Here is a 24,887-nt window from a genome sequence, read left to right as displayed (position 1 = left end):
AATGCCCCCGCGCACATACGGTAGCCTTTGTTGCTGCACAGCAAATTTAAATGATTTCCTTTTTTATACTGTATTTAATTATACCCTTCAATTAATAAATAAAATCAAAAATGTGTGATTTTTCTATTTTATTTTAAATATTCATAGTATGCATATTACAAAAAATAACATTTAAAGTGCTGCACTTTTCAGGCCGTGCAAATATTTCCTGCTCAGATCAATGGTTGTTCCACACAGAGGGAACATTGTGTATATGTGACATAGAACAGTACAGGACAGGCCTTTCGGCCCACAATGTTGTGCTGAACCAATTACATCAGTAATCAAATGGACAACGCAACTAATCCCCTCTGCCTTCACAATGTCCTTACCCTTCCATTTTCCTCACATTCATGTCTCTTAAGGTCCCTAAAGTTATTGGTAACCCATACTACAAATCTTTCAGAATCAGGTTTATTATCACTCACATATATTGAGAAATTTGTTGTTTTGCAGCAGCAGTATAGTGCAATGCATAAAAATCATTATAAATTACAATAATATATAAAAATAAATAACTAGGGTGAACTCCCCCCCCCCCCCCGAAATAGTGAGGTAGTCTTCATGGACCATTCAGAAATCTGATGGAAAAAGGCGTGTCTTCAGGCTCCTGTACCTCCCCCCAATGGTAGCAATGAGAAGAGGGCATGTCCTGGGTGATGAGGGTCCTTCATGATGGATGCTGCCTTCTTGAAAACGTCCTCAACAATAGGGAGGCTAGTGCCCATGGCCGAGTCTTGTTAGTTGGAATGTGCTCCCTGGATTACACTGGATATAGAAGAGAGAAGCAGGCCATTCAGCAAAACCACTTCATACTAGTATTAGTGATTTAGTCAAGCTTCCTGCTATCTTTCCCCATCTAAATCATGATGTTCTGTAGTCTCTTTCCCATCTCCTTGTCCAGACTCCTCTGACATACGGAGCAGTTTATAATTTCTCCCATGACCGTATGGGTTTCTTCCGGATGCTCTGCTTTTCTCCCACATTCCAGAGACGTACAGGTTATTATGTTAATTAGTCACATGTTACCAACCTGAATCTTGAAATAAATAACTACTAAATAAACAAACACATACCATGATCGCATCAACATGGTGCATAACAAGCACAGAATGTAAAAGTTACAATTTATCAGCAGGTCACTTAAATGTAACAGAAAAGCATATCACAGGAGAGGGCATTCAGCCTAAATGTCTGTGTTGAATATGCCAAATTAAACAAAGTCTTTTCTGTCTGTACATCATCTTTATCCCTCTATTCTATGCAAAACAGTCTCTAAAATGACATTTCATGCCAATACATCTGCTTCCTCACCGAATATCCTGTTCCAGGTACTCTAGTATCTGTCATTTCTACCCAGGAAAAGAGACTTGTCTACCTATCTACTCCTCCATAATTCTAATAGATCTCTCCTCACCCTCTGATGCTCCAGAGAAAACAGCCCAGGTTTGTCCAACCTCTCCTTACAGCTTATACCTTCTAATCCACTCTTCTGCACCCTCTCCAAAGCCTCCACATCTTTCCTATAATGGGGTGACCAGAAATGCACACATTACTCCAAATGCAGCTGAAACTACGTTTTATACAACTGCAATGTGACTAATTGACTCCTGCTCAATGTCCCAACTGAAGGCAAGCGTGCAATACACTTTCATTATCTCCATACCTACTTGTGCAAATACTTTCAGGGAACTATGGACTTGGACCCCAAGATCCTTCTGTCCATCAATGCTGTTATGTATCTTGTTATGAACTGTATAATTTGTTCTCTCAACATATGACACCTCACACATTCCTATCCCATATTAAGGGGAACACTCTCCTGAAAAAATGTTTAGGCAGCCAGCCAATGTGAGGGGTAACACAGAGCAGAGTCTGGTGAGCCAAGACATTCTGGAATAAGGAGACTGGTAAATGGACTTATAAAATAAACCAGTCATGATCTTATTGAATGATGAAACAGGCTAGACGGGCTGAAAGGCCCCATAGAATTTGATTTAGTTTTCTCATCAGGTTCAAGCAGTTCTGTTATCTCCAGACCATCACTTCGCTCAGGCACTGTTCCTACAGACAGAGACTCACCCATACTAGGATGAGCACATAGATGTGAGACGTCCCTCTAGGGCAAGACCAGTCCACAGACCATTGACTTTGATGTCCTAACCTGGGGTGCCTGCATCGCTTGGTTGATGGTAGTGGTTATTGGCATAAAAAATGTTGGGAACCCCTGATTTGGATAGATCATTGAACAGCTCACTCAGGAGGTGGCAGAAGTACACCTGTGCTGCCAACTGAAAACAGCTTCTTCCCAATGTCCAGTCAAATCTGGGAAACACAAGGCGAATAAACCCAAAGGAAATTTATTATCAAAGTAGGTACATGTCACCATATACTACCTTCAAGTGTCATTTTCTTGTGGGCACTCACAGGAAAACAAGGAAATACAGTAGAATTGGATGAACACAAACACGAGATTCTGTGGATGCTGGAAATCCAGTGCATCACACACAAAATGCTGGTGGAACTCAGAAGCATCTATGGAGAGGAATAAACAGTCAAAATGTCAGGCCGAGACCCTTCACCAGAACATGGCAACCCCATCGGGAAGGAGAGTCTGGTGAAGGGTCTGGGCCTGACATTTCAGCTGCTTATTACCCTCCCTAGATGCTGCCTGACCTGTTGAGTTCCTCCAGCATCTTGTGTATGTCATTCACGGCTGGATGAGTGTAACTGGGTGCTTGGTCAGCACAGAGTGGATGGGCTGAATGGTCTGTTGCTGTGCTACACGAACCCCTGGATGACTGAAACAGCAGCTTGTCTGTTCATTATTCTCATTGCTGCTTTGAAATGTTTTCCCACCACTGGGGGCAGGAGCATCAGCTGGAAAACTCTTCAGCACATCACAAGATGTACGGGTCCTGTACTCCCACGTCTCATTTCAAAACAACTGATGCTTTAGTAATCAGTAGTTGTGAGTAAATGGTTTGAATGGAATGCCAAACATGCCAATTGTAAAGGACTGCAGTAACTCTGAACCATCTGTTCCCACACTCCTCCCCTTACATAGCTGGAGGAGAATAGATGTGGAGCTTGTCCTGCAGCCTCCTGCTCTGCATCCCTCACTCGGGCCTGGCCTGGAGTCCTCTGCTCAAAAGGGATGGGAGAAACTGACCATTCCATGCAGGCAAGGGTTGGCAAGGAGTGGATAAAGGAGTCTCACACTTTGCAAGAGTAACTAATGATTCTAGCTGGGGTTCTTGCTTTTTAACCCACTGATAACTGGGATCAGTTCATACAACCAGCAGCAATTCACACACATATCTACACTTGACCAGCCCACAGTTCACCTGCCACTAAATCCTCATCAATGCCAAACCCTAGGTGGTGCTGGCATCTGGACTCTACTTTGTTTCGTGGCTGCCCAGAAGATGAAGAATCTCAAGGTTGTATATGATATACATATTTTGATAAGTGTACATTGAACGCCCTTTTGATCATCTGGCCTGATCTTTCCTGAACCCCTGACCAGAATCTCTTGTTCTCATCTGCTGTTCACAAAGCTCCCTCCTCAGCCAGGGAACACTTTCTTTCTGCAAACTTTCTCTTCTTTGGGTTCAAGTTGGGAGTTTTCCATTCTGAATATGGACAGAATTTTATAAAGCAAAATAAAATATAATGAAATAATGCAAAATAAAGTTCCACAACCAGACAGTATGTCCAGATGTAAGAATTTCCACGTCAGGGCATGAAGGGATACAGAGAGGTAGCAGAAGATTGTGGCTGAGAAGGAAAATGGCTCAGCCATAATGAAATAGGGCAGTCCTGCTAAAGGGCTTTTGCCCAAAACATTAAATGTACTTTTTTCCCCATAGATGCTGTCTGGTCCAGCATTTTGGATTTCTAGCGCCTGAAGATTTTCTCATTTTGAGGAATAAATGGGGCTTTTTCTAGTTAGCTGCTGGTGACTAGTGGTACTCAGCAGAGACTGCTTCTTTTCACATCGTATGTCAATGATTTGGATGAAGGAATTGATGGCTTTGTGGACAATATGAAAATAGGTGTAGGGGTAGGTAGCATTGAGAAAGAGGAAGCAGGACTTGGACAAGTTGAGAAAGTGGCAGATGGAATATAATGTAGGGAAGTGCATGGCCATGCTCTTTGGTAGGAGGAATACAAATCTGGATTATTTTCAAACTGGTGAGAAAATGTAAAAATCAGAGGTAAGAAAGGTAAATGCAATGTCAGCATGCATTTCAAGGGGATTAGAATGCAAAAACAAGGATGTAATGGTGAGGCCTTGTAAGGCATTGGTCAAACCACACAGAGTATTGAGAGCAGTTTTGGGACCCTTACCTAAGAAAAGATGTGCTGGCATTGGAGAGGGTCCAGAGGAGGTTCACCAAGAACGATCCCAGGAATGAAAGGGTTAACATACAAGGAATGTTTGATAGGACTGTGCAGGTTTAGAAGAATGGGGGGGGGGAGGGGAGAGAGAACAGAATCTCATTGCAGCCTATCGAACATTGAAAGGTCTGGATAAAGTGGATGTGGGGAGGACGTTTCCTATAGTGGGTGAGTCTGAGACCAGAGGGTACAGACTCAGAATAGAGGGATCTTAATTTAGGATAGAGATGAGGAAAAACTTCTTTAGCCAGAGGGTGGTGAATCTGTGGAATTGACAGCTGAGGAGGCCAAGCCATGGTGTATATTTAAGGTGGAGAATGTTGGGTTCTTTATTAATCAGTGCATCTCAAAGTACAGGGAATGGGGTTGAGAGAGAAAATAAATCAGCCATGATGGAATGGCAGAACATACTTGAACAGGCCAAAAGGCGTAAATCTGCTCCAACTGCTTATGATAGTTTCATGTGGCTCAAAGCCATGTTTGTGCTTTTTTTTTGGCAAAGATTTTTCAAGACACTCTTGTAAAGACAATTTGTTATATTGAACTAAAAACAGGAGAGGTTGGTGGAAGAGACATGAATTTCTGCTGCTTTCTGGTGGTCAGGATTTCCCTCCCTGCTCACACAGTGACTTGGTACCTTGTTCAAAGCAATAACATACATGTCACCATATATACAACCCTGATACTCATTTTCCTGTGGGGTTCACAGTAAATACAAAGAAACACCATAGAATCAATGAAAAGCACACACAATATGGAGAAACAACACATGTACAAAAGATAACAAATTGCAATTATAGTACAAAAAAGACCCAAAATAATAATAATGAATAAATAAGCAATAAATATCAAGAACATAATATGAAGAGTCCTTGAAGGTGCATCCATTGGTTGTACAACAATTCGGTGTTGGGGTGAGTGAAGTTATCCCCACTGGTTCAAGAGCCTGATGGCTGAGGGGTAATTGTTCCTGAAGTTGGTGGTGTGAATTCTGAGGCTCTTGAAGCTGCGGTTTCCCTTCCATCCACAACACTCCCCTACCTCAAGCAGCAGGTGTGGGAGGAAGGGGGCATCACCTTCTCCAAACCTCTAGAAGAGGGATAAAAATAGTAACAGTGGGGACAGAGCAACCCTCAAGCCTGATCCAGGGTCAATGAGGAGATTTAACAAATATTAAACATCACCCAAAATCAATTTTACAGGTAGACTGGGTGGTGAAGGCAGCTTTCTGCACACTGGCCTTTAGCAGTCAGGGCAGTGAGCACCAGAGCTGGGACATGTTGTTACAGTTAAACAATATATTGGTGAGGCTGCACTTGGGTTGCAGTTTTAGTCATCCTGTTGTAGGAAAGATGTTGAGCTGAAAAAAGTGCAGAATCAGAACCAGGTTCGTTATCACTAACACATCAGGAAATTTGATGAAGAAGCTGTTCTTAAAATGTTGAGTGCAGGTCTTCAGTCTCCTGTACCTCTTTCCTGGATGAGGTACAGGAGGCTGAAGACCTGCACTCAACATTTTAAGAACAGCTTCTTCATCAAATTTCAGAACAGTCCATGAAAACTACCTTATTATCTTATTTGCACTATTAACTTATTTTGCAAAACAACACATTTCCTGAGGGCATATTGTACTGTCTTAGTACTTTTATATTTGTGTGCTGTAGCACTTACTTTTTATTCACGGTTATTTTGTAAATAACACTATTCTTTGCATTTCTAGTTAGATGCTAACTGCATTTCATTGGCTTTGTATCTGTACTCAGCACAATGACAAAGTTGAATCTAATCTAATGAAGATATTGAGAGTGGGGAGGGTTGTCCCTGTGGTGGAGCTGGCCGAGTCTACAAGCCCCTTCCCATCCTGAGTACTGGAGCCTCTATACCAAAATGTGACAGAACCAGAGCGTGTTGCTAGGACTCAAGGGCCTGAGTTATGGAGCAAGATTGGGAAGGCTTGGACTTTATTCCCTGGAATGTCAGAAACTGAGGGGCATAGATAAGGTTCACTTTGTCTTTTTACCTAGAGGTACACAGGTCTAAAACTAGACTGTTTAAGATGAGAGGGGATATTTAATAGGAACTCGAGGGGCAACTTCCTCACCCAGAGGGTGGTGTGTATAGAGAATCAGCTGTCAGAAGAAATAGGTGAGGCAGGTACAATGACAACATTTAACAGATGTTTGGATAGATACATGGATGGGAAAATTTAGAGGGATATCAGCTAAACATGGGCAAAGATGGGCTGAAGGGCCAGTTTCTATGCTGTCACCTTGCAGACCTGAGTGAAATTATTAAAGACTTTATTTTACTTGTGTTTTCCTTTAGGAATTGTGACATTGAGATTAACCGACGTGGGTCTGAGAAATTGTCTGACAGTTATGTGGTCCAGGCAGAGAACTTCCAGACACAAACATTAGGACCATTTAAGAAACTCTTAGATAAGCAAATGGATGATAGAGGAGGGAACATTTTGATTAATCTTAGTGTAGGTTAAAAAGGTGGCACAACATTATGTTGTTAGCACAGAACAGGTGGGCTGAAGGGTCTGTTCTTAGATGATACAGATCAAATGTACACTATGGTAAATAACTGTTCCAATCACTGAATTCATTGTAGACAGTAAACACACACACGTAAAACACGATTTATTTATTTATTCAAAACCCACAATCATAGTAAAAATAAGGTGGTACTGTATTTCTGGGTCATTTTCTACTAAAGAGATTGTTTTGACAATATTTGGTCTCAATAAGACTAGTTCATTCTGTCTCTAAATGGGAGAGAGGGTGGGAGGAGATGGATGGAGGGAAGAATTATCTAACCCCCAGATGCATTTTTTATTAAACAGACATTCACAATCCAGGAGGACTTGAGGCACTGTGAATGAATTTAGGAACTGAAATGATGGGATTTAGCTTTCAGAGGAAATCAGAGTGTATTAAAACAAGTTTGGCACAATACTGCAGACACCAGCAGGTGCCTGGGTGACACAGACTCCAGGTGATATGCTGGCTCCCAGCGGTGCAGTCCCAGTGACATAACTGTGCAGTGAGGCAGTGGGCAAAACACTGTCACCAGCATGGTCATGGTCTGCGTCTGGTTAGGGGTGGGACGAGTGGGGTTTGGGACCCTGCCCTGGCTGCCTGCCAGCAAAGGGACACACTGAGCAATTTCTCACTGTGAGGGACGGGACAGAGATCCACAAACTGGCAAACCTCGTAGGGGGAAACCAGCCACCAGCACAGGAAAAGATTAAACACTAGCCATTAGCATGAGATCCCACCTAACAATAGACCCCAGCCAAAATTCCCAAGACCCCATTCCCTGTTAATGGAACATTTGGCAGACATCAGAAAGCAGAGGTTCAGCAGAAATTCAAAGCACCAATCCCTCATCTATAAACCCTGGTATCAGATTGCTGATGACAAACATCAATTTAAAGATATTTTATGTTAATACAAAACATTTTATACTTAAACCCACCCCAAGATTGCTAACTCTATAGCTACTACACTGTTCTTGTGAAAGTGAAGATTTCATAACATGTTGATGGGATTAGGCATGGACCTGATGGGCAGAAGGGCTTGTTCTGTCCTGTAGTGCTTTAGAACTAATTTTCAGAAAGACTAATCTGCACGACCTCTCCTTAACAGTGATTCTGTGACACTGTGTCTTGTGTACTTTCAAAGACTGATGTCTGCCAGCTTTTGACAGGAGCGAGCGCCTTAGATCTACAGCAACACTGGACGCTATTGACAGGAGACCTTTTGATTAGCCGATAGCCTTTCACTGTGAACTTTGCATTGATCTTTGATCTTGTTTTCATCGCAATGTGATAACAGAGGTCGTGGTTGAAATGATCAGATCAGCCCTGGGGAAATTATTGGTTGCTGACCTGCAGACTACCAACTGAACATGTTCCCACCAATCACTGCAGGGGGTTACTTATTTTATTTCAGAGTGTGTGGAACATGCCCTACCTGCCCGAGCCGCTCGGCCCAGCAACCCAACGATTTAACCCTCGCCTAACCACAGGACCATTTACAATGACCTGTACAAATAATACTGGGCTAATGTTCAGGAAGGAACAAGATGGGGAAAGAGGAACAAGTTGATGATTACAAACTTTAATAGTTCATTTTGAGGACTGATCCCACAAGCAGTTCATTAGTTATTGGAGGATGACGCTGCACACATCACAGGGCTGTGTCTATAGGAATCACTCAAACAAGACAACTACATCAGGGGCTTTTCGCTTTGGGAACATCCCACCTCTGCTGTTTTCACCTCTTAGTAGAAAATGACCTTGCATTTTAATGTTCTGGTCCATAAAGTATAAAACAAAATCAAAATATCAGCAGGCAGTTTGAGACCCACTTTTGCTCACTTGTGCTACAAGACACCCTTTACCTGACCAGCATAGACACTTCACTATTGTCTGCCTGGCTGAGAGGAGAGAATTCAGAAAGGGCAGCATAAATAACACCCAGTGCCGACTGTCAATAAAGTGTCAGCAAGCTCAGCAAGTTAAATATTAAACCCAAGTTAGTAGAGTTTAAGCAATCACTTATGGCTTACAGTAACTGACAAGAAAAGCATTCTGTGATGCCATGGCAATACGCTGCATCTATATATATATTAGTCATGGTTATATGCACAGCTTGTTAGGCAGAGTCATATAAAGTGCATAGAAAGCTTTGGAATTGAGGTGTGCAACACTGAAGAGCAGTATTAAGCAGTGAGCCAATCCCTTGTACAGTGACAACCCCACATTACTACACAGCTGTGACAATAATCTGAATTATCTTCATGTTCTGTACAGCAGCTAAGTCCCAAAATTAGCCCTGTACAGGGACCTGCAACTGTCCTGATCTGTTCCTGGGGTCAGTCACTGAGGATGGATAGTGTTAACTATTCACCCGCAGCAACACAGCAAGCAGAGTGAGCCTAGTTTTATAACTGCAATGCTACTGAGGTTAGCCAGTGTGTGCTGTACCGTGAATCAGAAATAAAGAGTGCTGTGTGGTGGATGGTTTCTTTATCAATATCCACAAAATGGAACTCAGGAAGTCAGGCAGCATGATGTGTTCAGATTAGTGTTGTTGACAGGTTGAAGATCAGAGTACTTGACATAGATCATAATGACCAGCAGTGGACAGAGCTTCTAGACATTTGTTACTAAACTGCCTGGTCTGGGTTAAACCTGAATCACACTTGTTAGTGAATCTGGACACTGATTGAAGCCAGGAATACCAGCTCACAGCTGAAGGTTAAGGAGGAATGACCAGGTTGGGGAACACACCAATATCCCATCCAAACCAGTAAGGGGTACATTCAGATCTACAAATCCCAACTCCAAACGCCTCTCCCCAACATCCCCAGGAATCAGTCAATAAAAGGTTTTGATTGCAAACTCAGTACACATCAGGTCAGTTACAAGGCAGCATTGCCAACACTCACAAGTACTCCAGTACAGTCTGCCATAAGGATGCAAGCATTGCAATTTAATTTGGTTCCCTTGCGTGGGGATGAGCTATCAGCTGAGACGATGCTTTAAAGCAGATCACAAATCCCCCATGTCCTGCAGAATCGGTAAGTGTTGGCAATGCTGATTCTGTGTAAGTACAGTCACCAGGAGGGAGGCTTCCCTGGTCACTGAGGAATCATGGCAGTCCCAGTCACAATCAGCATACTCAACCAGGGGCTGATCAAGGCAAGGCTGAGTGCCACACATTTCTCCACTTGGGCACTACTACTGGGCTGGGTTCGGAGGATTCACTGGTGGCAGGTTTCTCATCTTGTAGTAAGATACCAACTGCTTCGGCACTTCAGCCAGAACAGTTTGTGCCAGAGCTTCCTTTGGAGCCTGGAGTGAGAAAAACAAATCAGAATTACCACCAAGAGAAACAACTGCACATCCTCACCAAGCTTCTCCACAGCTGTTGGATTATTGTGTAGAATGGCTATTTTTCTTCCATCTTCCTTGTAGTTTAACTTTCCTATGCTTGCTATAATCAGCTACTGTATGTGTGTAATTGTAGTATAGCTGATTCAGGTATTTTCTAATCACAAACAAGAGAAAATCTGCAGATGCTGGAAATCCAAGCGACACAGACACACAATGCTGGAGGAACTCAGCAGGCCAGGCAGCATCTTTGGAAAAGGGTACAGTCGATGTTTCGGGCTGAGACCCTCCAGCATGTCCTGTTGAAAGGTCTTGGCCCGAATCATCGACTGTACTCTTTTCTAAAGATACTGCCTGGCCTGCTGAGTTCCTCCAGCATTTGTGTGTATGTTGCTCAGGTATTTTCTAGATTCTCAGTTTTTCTGCAGATATTACACCACTTTAATCCGGCTGTTTTAGTGGTTAATAGTTATCATCGGAATGTTGTTAGCTCTAGTCTGAGAAACCACAACTTCGTCTTTTTTCATTTGTTTTGTTCTGTGTTTCTGTAACATTTAATAAGGTGGCTGTATCCACCAAGTTTGATGTCTCATTCCTGACTTTTGAAGAACTTCTGGATCAATATAACCAGATCCAATGTGGCACACAGAGAGGCCATTTCACCCTGCCAAGTCTTTGCCCAGCTCACACTACTTTTCCCTGTAACCTGACCCCCACATATCCATAACTCTCCATAGATTCTACCACTTATATCAGCAATCTACAGTGGCCAATTAACCTATCAACCATTGTAGTGGCCTGTGGGAGTTAGCTGAAGCACTCAAGGGAAATCCACAGGGTCCAAGGGAGAAGTGCAGACTCCACAAAGACAGCAGCTGAGGTCCAGATTGAACCCGAGTGACTGGAGTTGTCAGGCTGCTGCACCACTGATCCAGCAACCCCACAGTATAGACAGGACTTTGGGACCTTTCACAGCCAGTAGACAAGGGGCCTCCCTTCAATGTATTCATGTAACAAGCTGAATGCTCATGGATTCATGCATCAAGGTCTGTGTCAGCTGAATGTTCAAGTTTCAGTCCTTGGAGTGAGACTGAAACCCCAAAGGCTTCTGACCCAGAAGTGGGAGCACTACCAACAGGTCAGTACTGGCAGCTGAGACTGGGGCTCAGGTATTGGTTTACTTTATTGTGCTGAGGGAGGATGGTCTGGTTACTGTGTCGGACTTACATTCTGAAACTGTCTGAATGGAACAAATTGCACAATGTCTCGGGCTACGGGCTCTCCAGAGAGTGATTTTAGGACGCCATCATCCCCATCGAGAAACTCCATGGCCTTGAAATCAGCACTCCCGACACCCACGATGATGATGGACATGGGCAACTTGGAGGCTTCCACAATGGCATTCCTGGTCTGGTCCAAGTCTGTTATCTCTCCGTCAGTGATGATCAACAGGACATAATATTGCTGGAGACGAAAAAAGCAGAGGATGTAAACTCCATGTCATGAAAGCTGCAGCATGAATCACCCACAGAAAGCAGTTTGCAACTCATAGAAACATAGAACATAGGTGCAGTAGGCCATTCGGCCCTTCGAGCCTGCACCGCCATTTATTATGATCGTGGCTGATCATCCAACTCAGAACCCCGCCCCAGCCTTCCCTCCATACCCCCTGACCCCCGTAGCCACAAGGGCCATATCTAACTCCCTCTTAAGTATAGCCAATGAACTGGCCTCAACTGTTTCCTGTGGCAGAGAATTCCACAGATTCACCACTCTGTGTGTGAAGAAGTTTTTCCTAATCTCGGTCCTAAAAGGCTTCCCCTTTATCCTCAAACTGTGACCCCTCGTTCTGGACTTCCCCAACATTGGGAACAATCTTCCTGCATCTAGCCTGTCCAATCCCTTTAGGATTTTATACGTTTCAATCAGATCCCCCCTCAATCTTCTAAATTCCAACGAGTACAAGCCCAGTTCATCCAGTCTTTCTTCATATGAAAGTCCTGCCATCCCAGGAATCAACCTGGTGAACCTTCTTTGTACTCCCTCTATGGCAAGGATGTCTTTCCTCAGATTAGGGGACCAAAACTGCACACAATACTCCAGCTGTGGTCTCACCAAGGCCTTGTACAACTGCAGTAGTACCTCCCTGCTCCCGTACTCGAATCCTCTTGCTATAAATGCCAGCATACCATTCGCCTTTTTCACCGCCTGCTGTACCTGCATGCCCACTTTCAATGACTGGTGTATAATGACACCCAGGTCTCGTTGCACCTCCCCTTTTCCTAATCGGCCACCATTCAGATAATAATCTGTTTTCCTATTTTTGCTACCAAAGTGGATAACTTCACATTTATCCACATTAAATTGCATCTGCCATGAATTTGCCCACTCACCTAACCTATCCAAGTCACTCTGCATCCTCTTAGCATCCTCCTCACAGCTAACACTGCCACCCAGCTTCGTGTCATCCGCAAACTTGGAGATGCTGCATTTAATTCCCTCATCCAAGTCATTAATATATATTGTAAACAACTGGGGTCCCAGCACTGAGCCTTGCGGTACCCCACTAGTCACCGCCTGTCATTCTGAAAAGGTCCCGTTTATTCCCACTCTTTGCTTCCTGTCTGCTAACCAATTCTCCATCCACATCAATACCTTACCCCCAATACCATGTGCTTTAAGTTTGCACACTAATCTCCTGTGTGGGACCTTGTCAAAAGCCTTTTGAAAATCCAAATATACCACATCCACTGGTTCTCCCCTATCCACTCTACTAGTTACATCCTCAAAAAATTCTATGAGATTCGTCAGACATGATTTTCCTTTCACAAATCCATGTTGACTTTGTCCGATGATTTCACCACTTTTCAAATGTGCTGTTATCACATCTTTGATAACTGACTCCAGCAGTTTCCCCAACACCGACGTTAGGCTAACCGGTCTATAATTCCCCGGTTTCTCTCTCCCTCCTTTTTTAAAAAATGGGGTTACATTAGCCACCCTCCAATCCTCAGGAACTAGTCCAGAATCTAACAAGTTTTGAAAAATTATCACTAATGCATCCACTATTTCTTGGGCTACTTCCTTAAGCACTCTGGGATGCAGACCATCTGGCCCTGGGGATTTATCTGCCTTCAATCCCTTCAATTTACCTAACACCACTTCCCTACTAACAAGTATTTCGCTCAGTTCCTCCATCTCACTGGACCCTCTGTCCCCATACAGCATTTTCCAACAATACCTCAAAACCACATAATAAATAGATTCATTGGCTTTAATTTAATGTTGCAGCTCTATAAAATCCTGATGAGACAACATCTGGAATGTCATGTTTACTGCTGATCGTTGCGACGCAATCGGCAATCGCCTCTGATCTGGGCTGACATTTACGTGCTGGGCGGCACCTAATTAATTAACACACATAAAAGTTGCTGGTGAACGCAGCAGGCCAGGCAGCATCTCTAGGAAGAGGTACAGTCAACATTCCGGGCCGAGACCCTTCGTCAGGACTAACTGAAAGAAGAGCTAGTAAGAGATTTGAAAGTGGGAGAGGGAGGGGGAGATCCAAAATGATAGAAGACAGGAGGGGAAGGGATGGAGCCAAGAGCTGGACAGTTCAATGGCAAAAGGGATATGAAAGGATCATGGGAAAAAAGGCCTAGGGAGAAAGAAATGGGGGGGGGGGGGAGAGCCCAGAGATAATTAATTAGCTTGTTTATTTCAGCTTTTTTCTTAAAGATGTGCTGGGTGTGTTCTGACTACCGCCATACCACTGCATTCTTTGCGGCAATGTATCAGTCCACGGCCTGGAGGTTGGGGACCACTGGATTAGACAGTATGTCTTATGAGTAACAGCTGAGCGAGCTAGGGCTTTTCTCTCTGGAGTGAAGGAGATGAGAGGAAATTTGATAGAGGCTTATAAGATGATAAAAGGCCTAGATTAAGTGGACATCCAGACTTTTTCCCCAGGCTGGAAATGACTAACACAAGGGAGCATAATCTGAGTGGAGAAATGGAAGATAATGGCAGATGGAGTTTAGTTTAAACAAGTGTGGCGATTTGTCAAACACTTCTGCACCTTACGCCACAAGTGAGACTTCCTGGTGGCCAAATATTTTAATTCTGACAGGTCGATCCATGGCTTCCTCTTGTGCCAAGATGAGGCCACCCTCAGGGTAGAGGAGCAACCCCCTATATTTCGTCTGCATATCCTCCAACCTGATGGTGTGAGTATCGATTTCTCTCTCTGGTGAACAAATTCAACCACCTCCCTCCGCCGCCACATTCACCACTCTGACCTTTTACTTTTTCTCACCTGCCTACTACTTCCTCCTGGATCTCCTCCTCCTTCTCTTCCTCCTGTTGTCCACACTCATCTCCTCTTAGATTCTTTAAGACAGCAAACCTCTCTGTTCTCCAGCACTGACATCCTCAACATCCAGCCCTTATTCCAGTGTGACATTAAACCCCAGGTTTCCAGATTACTCCCTCCACTCTGTCCCACACAAAACCCACCCTATGAGCCAAACTTTAAACGTAGATCTGAATTGTGGCAAGCGCATGCAGGCATTAACTGCATATCCCTACAGTGGGCACAGGACTGGGTGAAGCTGGCAGGCTGCGAAGGAAGTTCCTGCCCATTCCCCTTGCCAACGGCCCACAATGTGGATCACACTCACCCCTGCCACCTGTTGCTGAGCCGAGGTGGATGCGAAACGGGACACGTGTGTTATTATGGGCGAGAAGTTGGTTGGCCCATAGAGTCGAACGTTGACAAGCGCATTGCGATATGCATCGATAATACCTTGCACACCTGTTGTGAGAGAACATCATTAACCCATCCGAAATCACCAAACCAGTGGACAGAAAATGCAAAAGCAGGGTCTGAATTCAACTCCAACAATGGGCACAACAGTCAATGATTTGCCCAGAGTCACTACAGCACAGAAACAGACCCTTGTGCCAAACAGTTATTCTGCCTAGACCCGTCCACAAACACCTGGAGCAGTTGCACACTCCCCTCCCATCCATGTACTATCCGAACTTCTCAAATGCTGAAATCAAACCCGCATCCACCACTCCTGCTGGCAGCTCGTTCCACACTCTCACCACCCTCCGAGTGAAGTAGTTCCCCCTCAGGTTCCCCTTAAATATTTCATCTTTCATCCTTAACCCATGGCCTTGAGTTTCAGATTTCCAGCATCTGCAGTTTTCCAATTTTCATTAATCAGGATAGAAAACATTCACAAACAAGACTGTATATCTAAGCAACACACACAGGATGCTGGAGGAACTCAGCAGGCCAGGCAATATCTATGGAACAGAGTACAGTCAACATCACCCACTGTGGCGACAGATTGACAGACCAAAACACCGACTGTACTCTTTTCTATAGATGCGGCCAGGCCCGCCGAGTTCCTCCAGCATTTTGGGCGTGTTACTTTGAAAATATTCACCCACTACCCTCCTTCTGTGGCGACAGATCGACAGACAATCCTCCTACCTTGGCAGTATGGATTGTTGGGGTTAAAATTTAAGGGGAACTCATGGGACACCTGAGGAAAAAAGAAAACAGAATTTAAGTTCAGTTTATTGCCATCTCACTGTACATGTATACAACCAAATGAAACAACATTCCTCTGGAGCATGGTGTACCTACAAAACATCGCACACAACAACTAATCCAAAATACTACCATAAGTAAGTTAATAAAATATAATTCAAAGTGCATGTAGCATGCAGCACATGTAAACAGTCAGCAGCTCGCTGTCCCGGTGACGAGACGTTGGTGGTGGCAGAGTATTCATTAGTTTCACAGCCTGAGGGAAGAGACTGTTACCCAGTCTGGCGGTTCTTGTCCTGATGCTCCTGTACCTCCTTCCCAATGGAAGGGAGGTAAGGAATCTTTCTTTACATTACTGCCTGTATCCACAGGAAACTGGCTGATGATTCAGATGCCAGCAGACCAACCCAAGGGCCAGTAAGGAGGCAAGGCTCTGAGTAATGCCTCAAACAAATACTCCTCCACAAAGAAAATGACCCAGAGATTAGGACTCAAGGCTCTGAGCTGTAAAGTGCTATTAAATGGGAGTATAGACAGGTACTTTACATCAGCATGGTTATGGTGAGCTGTGTAACTCAGCTCATTGGGAACAACAGCTACTAATGTAGGCCATTGGGGTTAACGTGACATTTTCTAATCCAAAGTAAATTTTATTAATGATTTACAATAATAAACCATGTAATACTTTTTCATTCTTACATTTGTAGACAATAATGGCAGAGCAGACTCGATGGGCTGAATGGCCTAACTCTGCTCCCATGTCTAAAGTGAGAGTACATTTCTTGGTTACCACTCCCTTACACAGTACTACAACAATTGAGGGGCTTCCTCACCTGTCCAGAGGCAGAAGAAAGCACGGTCAGCTTGGTGGTACAGTCAAATGACACAACTACATTCGGATTTTGGAAAGTTTAGCATGTGCAGCCATACATTACAGGAAGGGGAAGAGACTGAATGGAGGTAGTGGGCATATGAGGCTCTGCAGATTCTTATTACAGCAAGATATTAATGTTCATGAGAAGTCTGGTGGAAACAGTGTACGTGGGAATTATAAACACAGCAACAAGTGTAAAATCACGAACCGCTTCAGCTGCTTCCATCTGGAAAATGGTACCGCAGCATTAAGGCCAGGACCAACAGGCCACCAGATTTATCAATACACATTGATCTGATTGCATATCTAACTGTACATTGTATCTTACTGTACAGACACATATGCAAAACTACTCTGTATACAATCTGAGTGTCTCCGCAATATTCTCCCACATTTCCCTTCCTTATTGCTTGTACATAGCGGTGGAGATGCAACATAAAGATTTTTACTCCATGTTGTGGGATGGATGTCAGAAATAAAATAAATTCTAATTCTTTCCAATCCTAAAAGCAAACATAATGGTACAAAGGGACAATAATGGAATAACTAAGAGAGGTAGCTTCACACCACCGAGGGTGCACAGTTATAATACACGAGTGCACAAAAAGTATCTCCAGTTTAGGTGGGGCTACTGGATTAGAACATGTGGTTATTTGGACCAGCAATAAATCTGTCCCATCAATAACAACAGACAGACTTTGTTATGAATTCAGTTTCTTTTGTGATTGAGAATTGCATTGGAGAATAAAGTAACAGAACCGGACTGGAACAGAATGCAGCACCGGGACCACCAATCCAATCCAATCCTCTAACACAGCGTGCAAAGACCAGAGTAGAAAGGGCTCTACAGAAACACCAGCACTGCATACCACAGACACACCTACCTGCCAGTTCGGAGGGATCTGAGCACCAAATCCAAACGCAGGGAACAGCTTATCCCTGTGGAGACAGAGGGAATGCAACAATCAGCCAGATTCAAATAGGCTGTTCAAGCTATCAGTTGAGACAAAGTTCTGGACTGGGAGGAGGAAATCTTACGTGTCATAATCCTGAATGACCTGCCCAACAGACCATACAGCAGTCAGGTATTCATTAACTCCGTTTGGGCTGATATAATGCAGGGAGTCGGGTGAGCGAGGATCTCCATTGGAGCCAGTAAAGTCGATCCCAACCTGAGGGGGATAAAAATTGTAGAGAACATTTAATAAAATAAACAAAAATCTGAACCTTCACAAATAGCAAAAATTCCCTGAAGCCTGTGTACACAGTTTTGTGAATAAAAACAGACAATGGTGGGAACATCCAGCACCTATCTGTAAAAAGAGCAGGTCAACATCTCAGGCATGTAACACTGTTTCTCTCTTCACAAATGCTGCCTAACCTCCTGAGCATTTCCCAACTTTATTTCAGATTTCCAGCACCTGGTGTTTTTATTTTACATTCAAGTTCAGATGTATTGTCATCTGACTGTACACATAGACAACCAAATGAAACAATGTTCCTCTGGACCATGGTACGCACACAGCACGTAAAAAATATTACCACAATGAATTAAACTACAATTCAAAGTGCATGTAGGGTGTAGCATAGGTGAACAATAAACAGCTCACTGTCCTAGTGATGAGACCTCTGTGGTGACAGGGTATTCATTAGTCTCATGGCCAGGGGAAAGAAGCTGTTGCCCAGTCCAGCAGTCCAAGCCCTGATGCGCCTGTACCTGCTTCCTGATGGGAGTGGGTCAAAGAGTTGGTGGGATGGGTGGTAGGGATCCTCAGCGTTTGTCATTGTACTGGGACTGATCATGTAGGCTGGTCACACAGTCACTACACCCCCCACATTAGGCAGTACAACTGCATGCTACAGTTTTACACTGACCAGTTGAAAGTTGCAGCATGACAAGGGTTAAGATGCTGTGCAGCTGTACAGAGTCAGGCCCTTGAAAGATTAACTCCTCTTTATACAGCTCTGAACACCAGCAGCACCAGGATAAAGGTGCCAAAGCAGGATTAAGCAGGAGGCTGCTCGGTAGCATAGGGGGTGTGGAACAGTTGCCGCGCAGTGAGTGTAACACTTTACAGTGCCAGCGATCAGGCTGCAATTTGAGCATTCTCCCTGTGAGCTTGTGGGTTTCCTGCCACATTTCAAAGATGTACGGGTTAGGGTAGTAAGCTGTGGGCATGCTACATCGATACCGGATGCACGGTGACACTTGTGGGCTGCCCCCAGCATAACCCCGGACTGTGTTGGTTGTTGATACAAATGACGCATTTCATTGTGTGTTTCAATGCACATGTGACAAATAAGGCTAACCCTAATCTTAAAAACAAAAGCAATAACCCTCACTAAAACCAACGTACAGACTAAAGGATTAAGTACTATTAGTTATTAATATCTGAAGACCATACTGTGATTGGTCATCTACATATGCAAATAAGGTTTTCAATTGGTCGTCACCAGTAAGTAATTGACAATTCTGAGCAGAGGTTTGGTGATCAGGGCTGAGCTGTCCTCCTTGTGCACAAGCAAATTAAACATGATGATTGAGAAACGAGGCCATGTTTTCAAAAGTCTGGTTGATCAGCACAAACCACTCAGCGTCTCCTGATCATCTCATGAACCGAATGAAACACCTTGTGAAATCTGGGGTAGAAAACAAACTGCTAGAGGAGGTGTGGAGGCAGAAGCGATGGTCAATGTTTTGGACTGAGACTCTGGTTATGTAGGTCTGAAACAGAAATACCTACCACCCCTTTGCTTCCACAGATCTTCCAGCAATTTGTGTGTTTTACTTCTCTAGAACATAGTAGCCCATCTGTGTCTAACTAATGAAATATACTCACTGTGAAATTGATCTGACATCCTCCCATAACATAATCAAGGAAAGAGAAATCCGTTTCTATCTGTAAAATAAAATCAATAAGATACAAACAGCACAACCACTGAACAGAAAACAACGGGCAAGGGTAGACCAGAGACAAGCAAGTCCCTCCAGTGGGTTAATTGAACACATTAATGTCACTGCACACGGCTTCTTCCACACACTGGGAGGTGGAATCCCAAAGGCTGTTAAGAATGATTCAGGGAGGGTGCACAAGGCAGTCTGATGTTTTTATTGGGTTGGGACAGGGAGATCTGGGCAGTCAGGTATGAACAGCAAAGGCAGCAAACTGAGTTCAGATACGAGCCAGCTGAGTTCAAAATAAAATACACAAATCAGGCGGCCCAGAGGGTAGCTGTTAGTGTTACCAGCACCCCTGGTTCAATTCCTTCTGCTGTACATTCTCCCTGTGAAATGTGGGTTTCCTCCCAATTGCAAAGAGGTATGGGTTAGGGTCGGACATGCTATGTTGGTGCTAGAAGCTTGGCAACACTTGCGGGCTGCCCCCAGTACATCCTTGGACTGTGTTGGTCGATGACACAAACGGCACATTTCAGTGTAGGCCTTAATGTATGTGTGACAAATAAAGATAAATTTTAATCGCTTTAAAAAATACACTGCAGAAATGGAAAAGAACAATGGTTCCTAGTTCCTGCTTAATGATCAATGGACTGAATGTCCGTCTGGGCTTCTGTAAGACAGGACAGATGAGTGGAATGGGTTCGTACCATGTGAACAAAAGTTTGGAAGTAATTTAAAAGAACAGCCCAGGGAGTAGTCACTGAAACTGAAATGGAATTCTGTACCTTACATGATCGCACCCGAATAATGCCGGAATTCTTGTAGCTTTTCTTCTTCCTTTGCTTCTCTGGGTTGATGCATTCAAACTCAATCTTCAGGAGAACAAGAACAGTATTCAATGTTTAACATCAGCACTGGAAGCTTGCTTCCAGCTCTCCCTCACAGACTGGCTATATCGAGGTCGAGGAACTCCTTGTGTTTGCTTTCTTATAATCCCTCTAACCCCACCTCCAACAGAGTTCAGCTCGATTGTGTGCATTTGATCAAACCTGATGTGGTGTGCAGCTGGTGACCATAGTGAAACCTGAACTGGGCACTGGTGAGCAGGATGCCAGCACTGACAATAACTCCCAGCATTTTGCTGCTGATTGAGTCAATTAATTAATGAATGAGATGGGAATCCTGATAAACTATATTCCAGAATTCTGTGTCACAACTCTGCCTTGGGCAAGGAGGCCTCATTTTCTTCCCCAGAAACATTTAGTGAAGGAGGAGGGTTTTGAATGACAATCCAATTTGCTTCAGGGTTCACATTTTCACATACTTGAATGGAAACTTTCAGCTGTCTTGGAAAAGTGCATCACTGGGTCAATGGCGCAGACCTCGATGTGAAAGTCTTCACAGTTGTTGGGAGAGCACGGGGGGGGGCAACTATACGACTAACAGAGAAGCTTTTTCAAGGAGCTGTCAGTGCTCTCCTCCTGCACTGGCATCACATGACGATGGGCAGGAGCCAGATTCTGAAGTAGAGCAAGGCTGTGGCAGTAATGGCGCTTATTAGTCAAGCACACAAAGTGCTCAGACTTCAGTTTTGTGTTATGGCCTCCTTGACCATGACTCCAATGCCTGCAAGACCCTGTTAAAGATGCTGAGGTCTGTGCAGTGTCCATCAGCAGAAACCCAACCTCAGGTGCAGGAGTCTTGGATCTTGGGCAAGGTTTGAACAGTGTGGCTCATAGATTGAACATCTGTTCAAGAGGGCTCTGCAGTTTATGTTACATGTGTTTCTCGCTACTCTTTTTTATTGCTATTTTGCGCAATTTTGATTGGGGCACTTCTACACAGACTGCAGTTAATAAACAGCAGCACTAAATTGAATTGAACTGAATATTCCCAGACTGTCTCAAGGACCCTGTAGTTTGATGTTTAATATTCAGTATTATTCTCTCGCGTTTTTTTGGGTCATTTACACGATTCGTTCTTTTTTCACACATTGGCTGTTTTATGTTTTCTTTGAATGGGTTCCACGGTCTTTCTTTGTTTCGGGGCGGCCTGCAGGAAGATGAATCTCAGGGATGCATACTGAATACATACTTCGATAATTAAGTCTATTTTGAGTCTTTGAATCAGTTTTCCTCGAGGAGGGTGTAGTGGGGAGGAGAGAGGCAGACAGACAGACACAATGAATAAGGAAAATACCAGGGAAAGGGGAATGAAATGTACAAGGAAAAGGAGACGGAGGAAATCCAGCAGAAGGAAGACTATAAAAGCAGTGTACAAATCATTTTCAATTTACAGGAATTGCAGTGCCCAAGTTTACAAGTCATCAATAGACGACACTTCAGCACTATAGGGTCTGCAATATTAGCTTCCATTTGTAAAGATTCAGCAACAAAAGAAAATGCTCACCGGGGTCCCAGATTCCACTTGCTGCAGTTTAGAGAAGTTAGTTTCAAAGAGTCCTATCAGATCATGAGAACCATCACCATCATAGTCAAAGCATGTGACCTACAGGACAGGTAACAGCGAGAGTTAGAGGAAGTCTCACCACTTGGTTCTGCGCTTCCAACAGCTTACAGACGGGAAGGGTCACCTCCCCTATCAGATCCGAAGCTGTGCTCTCATCCTGATCATTACAAGCCACCTGACAAGCAAACAAAGTGAATGAATAACCACTGAATCCACCCCAAGAGCTCAACAGGGAGGCACAAAGATCCTTGGCCAGACCTGGGTTTACAGCTCCTCCTCAGCTTTATCAACACATCCGAAAGTATCAGAATTATCACTGACACATTATGGAATTTATTGCTTTGCAGCAGCAGCACAGAGCGATCACTTGCGTTGAGTACAATGCTCTCCTAAGGAGTGGGTCCTCAGGTGGTTGTAGATTGTACGTTCTCCCCATGACCATGTGGGTTGGTCTGTCTGCTTTCCGCTTTCCTTCCACATCACAAAGATGTACCATTAGGGCCAGGGAGTTAAAGGCACTGAAATGTGGCGACATTTGCAGGCCTCCCAGTACAAAGTTCTTGCTGATTTGACAGATTTTGATGCTTTGATGCTCATGCGAAAGTAAAGGCACTCTTCGAACCCTCGGCTCAGTTGTCCAACACAGCCTTCACAAAGATCCATTTTAAATTCCTGCATTGCTCCAGGGATTAGCTCCGAAAAGGAGGACTGGAAACATTGTAGCAGCAACACATATAGCAATAAAGATACAAAAACTGTACCTTAATGGACTTCTGCATATCACCATTACACAGAGACTGCAAGGACACTGAGAAGGGCTTCCAGTTGGGATTCAGGTTGTTCTTGATAACCTGTGGGCAGGAAATAGAGAGAGAGAGAGAGAGAGAGAACATTGTTAGAACACAAATGGCTTTCACTTTCTTTATTGCAATAAGCCACAGTTAACTTCCAAAATATCTCAGAACAACACAGGCCATTCTGTCCATTGTGCCTGTACCAGCTTTTGAGTAGTCATTTAATCAGTACCACTCCCCTGTTCTCTCACCACAGCCCTGCACATTTCTCCTTCAGTTTATTCCTGATAGTTGCTGAGGTGGCTTCCATTACATTTCCAAAGAGGAATTCCAGATCCCAGCAACCTGCAGTACCAAATAAATTCTTAAACTGGCTTCCAGCTCCTTAAGTCTTGCCCTCTGGTTACTGATATTCCTGCCAGTACAAAATGCTTGTCTTTGCTTTAATTAAAACCACTGTCATGCTCAACATCTCTATCAAATCTCCCAGAACCCTACTCCAAGGAGAACAGCCCCAGCTTCTCCATTTAACTGTCCCTCACCCCAGGGCCATTTTAATAAATTATTTTATTTATTTTTATTTAGAGATACAGCACAGTTAAATGCTCATGTCGCCCAATTACACCCATGGGACCAGTTAACCTACTAGCCAGTACGTCTTTGGAATGTGGGAGGAAACTGAGAGGAAACGCACGTGATCACAGGGAGAATGTAGACAGCTGCGGGAAATGAGCCCCAGTTGTTGGTACTGTAAGTGTTATGCTAATCTCTATACTACTGTGACACTGTTCGTTAGTGACAAAGGTTGCAATGTTTCCCCTAACATGTTTCCTATACACATCACACTGTCACTAACCCTAGAGCAACCCACATAACTCGTGTGTCCAAGGTTTAGGTTGGACACATTAGGTTGGATCTTCCCACTTACACAGCATCAGGCAGCCTATGGAACCACAGTAACAGGGTCTTAGTCACTCTCAGCATCTGGGTATCGGTGGTAGGACTGAAACGGTCTACATCCCTCCTATCTCTGCCTGTATCTTAATAATTGCTATTGCATCTGCTTATCATGCAGTGTGTTCCAGGCACTCACCTCCTTAAATCTCCTTTAAACACTTCATCTCACCCCAAACCCTCTAGTATTTCACATTTCTAGTTCAAGTTTATTGTCATTCAGCAATATACATGTATAGAGCTAAATGAAACAATGTCCTTCTAGACCAAGGTGCACAACACAGTAACCCATACACATCATAAAGTAATACTACAAGTAATTTAATAATAAGGTGCATTTATGGCAAGTTAAAAAGTAAACACTATTGGTGTTTAATTCATACGTATTGAGATTTGGGTGGTGGCAGGGTGTTTCATGCTCCTGTGGGAAGAAGCTGTTTCCCCTCCTAACAGATCTTGTCCTAATGCTATGGTACATCTTGCCTGATGGTAGGGGGTCAGAGATTGCTGGATGGATGGGATGACAATGTTAATGATACATTTCTACCTTGGGAAAAATACAACCTACCCCATCGATGTCTCTCAGAATTTTGTTCATTTCTATCAGGTCAGCCCTCAGTTTCTGCTACTTCAGAGAAAACAATCCAAGTTTGGTTAAGTTTTCCTTAACTAATATACTGCAATCTAGGAAACAGACGGGTGAACCAATTTTACTCCCTTTCCTAAGCCTCTGCATCCATTCTGTTATGGAGTGACCAGAAATGCACACAGAACTCCAAAATATGGCCTAATCAAAGTTATATACATCTGCAATATGACTCCCTAACTTCTACATTCAATAGCATGACGAAACGAAGGCAAGCGTCTTTATTCCTTCCCCCTCACACACTTGTGTGGGCGCTCTCAGGGAGCTATGAACTTGCACCCTCGATCCCTCTCTCCTTTGGATGCTCCCACTTACTGTACACACTCCTCTTGCACTTAAC

General features: G+C 43.8%; 1 protein-coding gene across 6 annotated transcripts in view; it reads right to left on the bottom strand.

The window, feature by feature from the left end:
- Positions 1–7,077: 7,077 nt before the first annotated feature.
- cpne1 (copine I) overlaps positions 7,078–24,887 on the bottom strand; it is an 83,468-nt gene continuing 65,658 nt past the window's right edge. For 5 of the 6 annotated variants that reach the window (XM_072244668.1, XM_072244658.1, XM_072244650.1 and 2 more), the window contains exons 7-16: positions 22,915–23,004; positions 22,094–22,192; positions 20,470–20,556; positions 19,626–19,685; positions 17,824–17,957; positions 17,670–17,724; positions 15,852–15,903; positions 15,028–15,161; positions 11,576–11,812; positions 7,078–10,309 (exon numbers count right to left, since the gene is read on the bottom strand). In XM_072244668.1, coding sequence (XP_072100769.1) covers positions 10,196–10,309; positions 11,576–11,812; positions 15,028–15,161; positions 15,852–15,903; positions 17,670–17,724; positions 17,824–17,957; positions 19,626–19,685; positions 20,470–20,556; positions 22,094–22,192; positions 22,915–23,004 — 1,062 coding nt within the window. In that variant the 3' untranslated portion in view covers positions 7,078–10,195. Of the gene's footprint in view, positions 10,310–11,575; positions 11,813–15,027; positions 15,162–15,851; positions 15,904–17,669; positions 17,725–17,823; positions 17,958–19,625; positions 19,686–20,469; positions 20,557–22,093; positions 22,193–22,232; positions 22,329–22,914; positions 23,005–24,887 lie in introns of all 6 variants that reach the window. The other variant, XM_072244685.1, reaches the window with a different exon arrangement.

The sequence above is a fragment of the Mobula birostris genome, chromosome 2, assembly GCF_030028105.1.
Source record: "Mobula birostris isolate sMobBir1 chromosome 2, sMobBir1.hap1, whole genome shotgun sequence".
Taxonomy (NCBI): domain Eukaryota; kingdom Metazoa; phylum Chordata; class Chondrichthyes; order Myliobatiformes; family Myliobatidae; genus Mobula; species Mobula birostris.
Note: the sequence above shows the minus strand (reverse complement) of the source record. Positions and strands in the feature narration are given on the sequence as shown.